Consider the following 8,541-nt stretch of genomic DNA (forward strand, 5'->3'; position numbering starts at 1 on the left):
TTTGGTCGTCGGAATGGTTCTAGGTGAGTTCGGGCATATACCGGAGCACCAGGAGGTTACCGGAACCCCCCGAGAGGTATATGGGCCTTATTGGGCCATACTGGGAGAGAAGAGAGGGAGGCCTAGGAGGGGCGCACCCCCTCAAGCCCAATCCGGATTGGGTGGGGGCTAGCCCCCCTTTCCTTCCCCCTCTCTCCCCTTTCCTTCCACTCCTAGTCCAACTAGGGAAGGGGGGAATCCAACTCTCGGTGGGAGTAGGAGTCACCATTTATGCGCCAGAGAGACCGTTTTGTCTTTTGTGCCAAAGCTATTTATGAATCACAGGCCGAAACCGGTGAAATCAAGGGGCATTACTTGAATGCGACTACGGGTACATGTGAAGAAATGATTAAGAGAGCTGTATTTGCAAGAGAATTAGGGGTTCCTATTGTAATGCATGACTACTTAACTGGGGGATTCACCGCAAATACTACTTTGGCTCATTATTGCCGCGACAATGGCCTACTTCTTCACATTCACCATGCAATGCATGCAGTTATTGATAGACCGAAAAATCATGGTATGCATTTCCGTGTATTAGCTAAAGCATTGCATATGTCTGGTGCAGATCATATCCACTCCGGTACAGTAGTAGGTAAGTTAGAAGGGGAACGCGAAATGACTTTAGGTTTTGTTGATTTATTGCGCGATGATTTTATTGAAAAAGATCGTGCTCGCGGTATCTTTTTCACTCAGGACTGGGTATCCATGCCAGGTATTATACCGGTAGCTTCAGGTGGTATTCATGTTTGGCGTATGCCAGCTCTGACCGAAATCTTTGGGGACGATTCTGCATTACAATTTGGTGGAGGAACTTTAGGACATCCTTGGGGAAATGCACCTAGTGCAGCAGCTAATCGAGTGGCTTTAGAAGCCTGCGTACAAGCTCGTAACAAAGGGCGCGATCTTGCTCACAAAGGTAATGAAATTATCCGAGCAGCTTGCAAATGGGGTCATGAACTAGCCGCAGCTTGTGAAGTATGGAAGGCGATCAAATTCGAGTTCGAGCCGTTAGATACTATTGATTAACTAGATAAAACTAAAGATAAAGAAGGTATAAATAAAAAATAAATGAAATAAAAAGAGAAAAAAATCAGTTATGAAATGCAGTAATTCTTCTTTATTCTTCTAACTGATTGCAATTAAACTCGGCTCAATCTTTTTTTTCTAAAAAAGATTGAGCCGAATAAAAATAGATCATGATATGATCATGAGACTTGACAAATTGAGATTCGTCTATTCTATATATCTAGAATATATATATTAAGGTATAATACAATAAAGAAATACAAATAAAATAATAAAATAATAAAATATAGTATTATCATATGATAATGATAATGGAATCAAATACGCAGTATTTACAGAAAAAAGTCTTCGTTTATTGGGAAAGAATCAATATACTTTTAATGTCGAATCGGGATTCACTAAGACAGAAATAAAGCATTGGGTCGAACTCTTCTTTGGTGTTAAGGTGGTAGCTGTGAATAGCCATCGACTACCTGGAAAAGGTAGAAGAATAGGACCTATTCTGGGCCATACAATGCATTACAGACGTATGATCATTACCCTTCAACCGGGTTATTCTATTCCACTTCTAGATAGAGAAAAAAACTAAAGGAGAATACTTAATAATACGGCGAAACATTTATTAGTTTTTTTAGTTTATGACTCCAATCAAGAGCGAGAAATCCTTGATTTGGGATTGGACATAGAACCTGGACCCATCGTAGAGACGTTTAGTTCAAAAGAAAGGATCGTATCCTGATGGTAAGAATTATACTTTCGTGGAAATACAGCGCTATAGACTTCAATGCGGTAGAGTAGACGTTTTGTTTCTAATTTTTCTGGACCAAACCTCCGCTCCGACCCAACGATACAATGAATTTTTTCTGTTCATATTCATAAATAAAAAATATTCGGAACCCCAATGCTACTATATGCGTCCAAAGGAGTATTTGGAATAATATTCTTCTATAATCCATTATTGCGGGGGGTCTTACTAACAGGGCTTCGCTGCACGGGACGGGTCTTCGTCGAAAAGCTAACTCCACCCGGCATTTTCATACCCTTTCTTTGGGTGGTATATCGCCTTTTAAAGTCTAAGAGGGTAGTAGGGGATCTATTGTAGGTAAAATAATTTGCCCTTTGATTTTGATTGAATATACTATTTTTCCGCCTTTACCACGCGTTATTGTATGCGCTTCTAGAGAAGTATGTATGCAGGAAGTAAATTCTAACCGCTTTCTTTTGAATCCAATTTCAAATTAGATTAGAAAGATAGAAAGGCCATGAGGATGGGAAAATCAAAATAAAATCTTTTTAATTAGTTCTCCTTTTTTGGAATTTTCTTATTATCCTTTCATTTTTTTTACAGAATATTTTTCAAACTAAAAATAAAAAATACAATACAATAGTCAATATTCCTTATAATAGATATACTTAATTATATCATAAGAATCTTAAGATATTTTTCGACTAGATAGAAATAGTAAATTTGAATTGAGACACCTATTCCATGACGGATTTAAACTTACCTTCTATTTTCGTGCCTTTAGTAGGCTTAGTATTTCCGGCAATTGCAATGACTTCTCAGAATCAAAAAAAGTGAAGTCAAAATTATTTAGCTTATTCTCTCAATTTCAATCAACCACTGCTGGATTCAGAATCAAAAAAAATTCTCCCATCTCATTTGGGAAGAAAAAGAGTCAAAGAAAGGATGGGAGATGTTTCCCATGTCAAATCAAAAAAGAGAGGTGAAAGATACTATAACAATGTGTATCAGACTGCCTGTTTCCTTGTAGTTGGATCTCCCACTTTTTGGAATGTTCCAAATTCCACTTGAGCATCCAAATCTAGAGCAATACCAGCAAAAACATCTCGGAACAATGTTCTAGCGCCATGCCAAATGTGTCCAAAAAAGAAAGAGCAAAGCAAAGGTAGCATGACCAAAAGTGAACCAACCCCTTGGACTGCTGCGAAAAACACCATCAGATTTCAAAGTAGCCCGGTCTAATTCAAAATTTTCCCCTAATTGAGAACACCTCGCATATTTTTTTACAGTAGCAGGATCAGCATAACTTACTCCATTAAGTTCGCCACCATAGAACTCCACCGTTACACCTACTTGTTCATCTACCAAAACAACCGGAAATGTTTCAAAAAAAGTAGGCATACGGCGTACAAAAAGCTCACGTCCTTCTTTATCTCTAAAGACAGGATGTCCTAACCATCCAACAGCTATTCCATCCCCATTGTCCATTGAGCCTGCTCTGAATAATCCCCCTTTTGCCGGATTATTACCAATATAATTATAAAAGGCTAATTTTCGGGAATTTTAGACCAAGCTTCTGATAAACTAAGATTTTCGGCTAAACCATTGCTAACTCTTCGATATATTTCTTGCTGAAAGTATCCCTGATCCCACAGATAATGAGTAGGCCCAAATAATTCGATTGGGGTTGTTGCTGACCCATACCAGTTCCAGCAACTACGAAAGCTGCAAAAAAACAGCAGCGATACTACTGGAAAGTATAGTTTCAATATTGCCCATACGTAATCCTTTATATAGACGTTGAGGCGGACGGACATTAAGATGGAATAAGCCCGCTAATATACCCAATGTACCCGCAGCAATATGATGAGAAGCTATTTCCCCCGGAACAAAAGGATCAAAACCTTCTGCACCCCACACTGGATTTACAGCTTGTACTTTTCCAGTTAGTCCATAAGGATCGGATACCCATATCCCAGGACCATACAAACCCGTTACATGAAATGCCCCAAAGCCAAAGCAAGCCACCCCTGCAAGAAATAAATGAATTCCAAAGATCTTGGGCAAATCCAAAGAGGGTTTTCCCGTCCGCTCATCAGAGAATATTTCTAGGTCCCAATATACCCAATGCCAGATCGCTGCCAAGAAACACAAGCCAGAAAACACAATATGCGTACCTGCCACACCTTCATAACTCCAAATACCCGGATTTGTTACAGTTCCTCCTGAAATACTCCAACCACCCCACGAATCCGTTATTCCTAAACGAGTCATGAAGGGAATTACGAACATACCTTGTCTCCACATTGGATCCAGAACAGGATCAGAGGGATCAAAAACTGCTAATTCGTATAAAGCCATTGAGCCAGCCCAACCAGAAACTAGAGCTGTGTGCATTATATGCACCGCAAGCAATCGACCCGGATCATTCAATACGACAGTATGAACACGATACCAAGGCAAACCCATGGAAATACCCCTTTAGCAAAGAAAAATAGACACGATGTCGCTTTATTTTATCGCATTGAAAAAGACTATCCATATCCTATGTACCTAACCCTTCTAGGGGATTCTGTGTCAGAAAGCGCGAATATTTATTTCATTCCATTAAAAATAAGAAGCCAATTCTGTTCATAAGAAGAAAGAGAAGCAGATCTATTCTATACTCGATAAGTGCCAATATGCAATGGGTAACTTGGCCAATTTGGAAAAAACGAAGAATAGATCGCTACCCCTCTTTGTTTAGCATTCAAATCACCCATTCCCTTTTCTTTATTCAATCTGTCTTACATTCCTTATATGTATAACCTTTCAATCTACGTATTAATAGAATCTATAATATTCATATAGAATAAGAATAAAAATTAAGACAATAAACTGCGGATTCTTTCTTTCTGTTCCATTCTTACGTTTCCATATTAAAGTGTGGTTTTCTTACTTAAATTTAATAATATTAATCTAATATGCCCATTGGTGTTCCAAAAGTACCTTACCGGATTCCTGGAGATGAAGAAGCGACTTGGGTTGACTTATACAATGTTATGTATCGAGAAAGGACACTTTTTTTAGGTCAAGAGATTCGTTGCGAGATCACGAATCATATTACAGGTCTCATGGTATATCTGAGTATAGAAGATGGAATTAGTGATATTTTTTTGTTTATAAACTCCCCAGGCGGGTGGCTAATCTCAGGAATGGCTATTTTTGATACGATGCAAACGGTGACACCAGATATATATACAATATGCCTCGGAATAGCCGCCTCCATGGCGTCCTTCATTCTGCTTGGAGGAGAACCCACCAAGCGTATAGCATTCCCTCACGCGAGGATTATGCTTCACCAACCTGCTAGTGCTTATTATCGGGCAAGGACACCAGAATTTTTACTAGAAGTAGAAGAGTTACACAAAGTTCGCGAAATGATCACAAGGGTTTATGCAGTAAGAACAGGCAAGCCTTTTTGGGTTGTATCCGAAGACATGGAAAGGGATGTTTTTATGTCAGCAGACGAAGCCAAAGCTTATGGACTTGTCGATATTGTAGGGGATGAAATGATTGACAAGCACTGCGATACTGATCCAGTGTGGTTTCCAGAAATGTTTAAGGATTGGTAGTGTCCGGATTTCTTGTAAAGTTATTTCACAGCTAAATTCGTGTTTTCCTCGATTTAATAGAAAATAGAAAGACTTCATGATGAGCAATCATCAGGTTAAGATGGATCTAAACCAATCCATTTTTTTCTATATACATACAACATGCCGACGGTTAAACAACTTATTAGAAACGCAAGACAGCCAATACGAAATGCTCGAAAAACGGCCGCGCTTAAAGGATGCCCTCAGCGTCGAGGAACATGTGCTAGGGTGTATGTGCGACTCGTTCAGATCATGACTTCAAACAAATATAAAAAAAATTGAAGTATCCATGATTAGTACCAATGAATAGGATATAGCTTCTCTATCCTAGATTTCTATGGTATATGGAATTTATGGTTTCCTTTGGTGCAAATCCAATTATCTAAATTGGAAATAAGAAGCAATTCTCCCATTGGTAGCAAATGGTTATCCATTAAGCGGAGGAAATAGTAATAAAAAGAAAAAGGCTTATGCTCCTTTATCTTAAAAGAACGGACTAACAGGGTCAGCTACTTAGCCAACTTTCATAATTAAATACCGTCACTGTATGGATAACTCTTATTGTGAAAAGAGCTATTTACTCTATAATGGATAGGTAGAGCCAAAGAATGTGGACTATACAAGTTCGCAATACCTTTTGATGAAAGAAAGGGCTCCGGTGTATAGAGAGGGCCTCACCGTTTAAAAGGGAACCATAGAAACGATGGAACCCACTATTTTTTTTAGTATTATTAGAATGAATTTGTACCATACCGGGGCGCGAGCTCAGGCCACGTGGTGGCACTTTAGCGCCGGTTCGTGCCGAACTGGTACTAAAGGGGGGGGCTTTAGTGCCCACCAATTAGTGCCGGTTATGGAACCGGCACTAAAGGCCCTTACGAACCGGTTTTAAAGCTCCGTTTTCTACTAGTGGGAGGATCCTGGCCGAACTATGCCCGGCAGGATTGGGATGCGGACGACGAAGAAATTCGCGGCCCACCCACCACCCACTTAGTAGCCACTGTCGATGACTTAACCGACATGCTCAATTTCGACTCCGAAGACATCGACGGTATGGACGATGATGCGGGAGACGAAGAGGAACCACTGCACACAGGGCACTGGGCAGCCACCTCATCATACGATATATACATGTTGGACACACTCAAAGAAGGCAATGGCGACGAGACAGCGGAGGATGACCCCTCCAAGAAGCAACCCAAGCGCCAACATTAGCGGCGCCGTTCTAAGTCCCACCAAAGCAAAAGTGGTGATATGGGCGCAGGAGATAATAACACTCCGGATAGTGCCGCAGACAACAACAATCCCCTCCAGCAAGATTTAGAGCAGGAGGATGGAGGAGCCAGCCCTCCTGAGAGAGCGGCAGATGGAGGGGTGGAGGATGATAATTACATGACCCCATCCGAAGACGAGGCAAGACTCGGCGATGATGAATTCGCCATGCCAGAGGATCCCGTCGAACAAGAGCGCTTCAAGCACCGGCTTATGGCCATGGCAAATAGCCTTAAGAAAAAGCAGCAACAGCTTCAAGCTGATCAAGATCTGCTAGATGACAGATGGACTGAAGTCCTCGCGGCCGAGGAATATAAACTCGAACGCCCCTCCAAGAGTTACCCAAAATGCAGGTTGTTACCCGACTGGAGGAAGAAGCGTATAACGTGGCTGATCGGCCACCTCGTGGCCACAATAGAGAGGCAATCCAGCCAAAAACTCAACCCGCACCCTGACATCATTCAAATAAAAAGGCATGGGAAAATACGCCAGACCTGCGAGACATATTGGAGGTTAAAGCAAAGCATGCAAGATCGATCTACGGATCACGAGGGCGCGCCACTATGCGAGACGATAAATGTCACGCCGGATACAGTAAAAGTAAATCCGACTGGGCCGAACACAACGGGCAAGACCCATTCGAGCTGTGTCGCGATATAGCCCAATACAGAGGCGCCGCACACCCCCTATGCTTCACAGACGAAGTAATGGATCATCAAATCCCAGAGGGTTTCAAACCCATAAATATTGAATCATACGGCGACACAACAGATCCTGCGGTTTGGATCGAGGATTTCCCTCCTCCACATCCACATGGCTCGCGGTGATGACTTACACGCCATCAAATACCTCCCACTAAAGCTCAAAGGACTAGCATGGCATTGGCTTAACAGCTTGCCAGCAGAGTCCATTAGCTGTTGGGAAGATCTGGAGGCCGCATTCCTCGACAACTTTCAGGGCACTTATGTGCGACCACCAGATGCCGATGACTTGAGCCACATAATTCAGCAGCCAGAAGAATCGGCCAGTCAATTCTGGACTCAGTTCCTAACAAAGAAAAATCAAATCGTCGACTGTCCGGATGCAGGGGCCCTAGCAGCTTTCAAACACAATATCTGCGACGAGTGGCTAGCCTGGCACCTTGGTCAGGAAAAGCCGAAATCTATGGCAGCCCTCACGACACTCATGACCCGCTTTTGTGCGGGAGAAGACAGCTGGCTGGCTCGCAGTAATAACATATCAAAGAACCATGGTACTTCGGACACCAAGGATGGCAATAGCAGGTCACGTCGCAACAAACATAAGCGCCACATTAACAACGACTATATCGAGGATACGACAGTCAATGCCGGATTCAAAGGCTCTAAACCCGGTCAGCGGAAAAAGCCATTTAAAATAAGCACTCTGGGCCCGTCCAGTTTGGACCGCATACTCGATCGCTTGTGTCAGATACACGACACCCCCGACAATCCAGCCAACCACACCAATAGGGATTGTTGGGTATTCAAGCAGGCCAGCAAGTTAATTGCCGAAAACAAAGATAAGGGGCCACATAGCCATCACGAGGAAGAGCCCCGGCAGCCAAACACCGGAGGACAGAAGAGGTTCCCCCCACAAGTGCGGACGGTGAACATGATATATGCAACCCACATCCCCAAGAGGGAGCGGAAGCGTGCGCTCAGGGACGTATATGCGTTGGAGCCAGTCGCCCCAAAGTTCAACCCATGGTCCTCCTGTCCGATCACCTTCAATCACAGGGACCATCCCACTAGTATCCGTCATGGCGGATTCGCCGCACTGGTCCTAGACCCAATCATTGAC

The 8,541-nt window shown here is 42.5% G+C and overlaps 1 protein-coding gene across 1 annotated transcript; it reads left to right on the top strand.

The window, feature by feature from the left end:
* The first annotated feature begins 270 nt into the window (after positions 1-270).
* LOC125530842 (ribulose bisphosphate carboxylase large chain-like) lies at positions 271-1,691 on the top strand. The gene has a single exon (XM_048695262.1). It carries the CDS (start codon positions 271-273, stop codon positions 1,066-1,068), a length of 798 nt encoding a protein of 265 aa, XP_048551219.1. The 3' UTR covers positions 1,069-1,691.
* Positions 1,692-8,541: the final 6,850 nt, after the last annotated feature.

This window comes from Triticum urartu, unplaced genomic scaffold, assembly GCF_003073215.2.
Source record: "Triticum urartu cultivar G1812 unplaced genomic scaffold, Tu2.1 TuUngrouped_contig_6599, whole genome shotgun sequence".
NCBI classification, from domain to species: domain Eukaryota; kingdom Viridiplantae; phylum Streptophyta; class Magnoliopsida; order Poales; family Poaceae; genus Triticum; species Triticum urartu.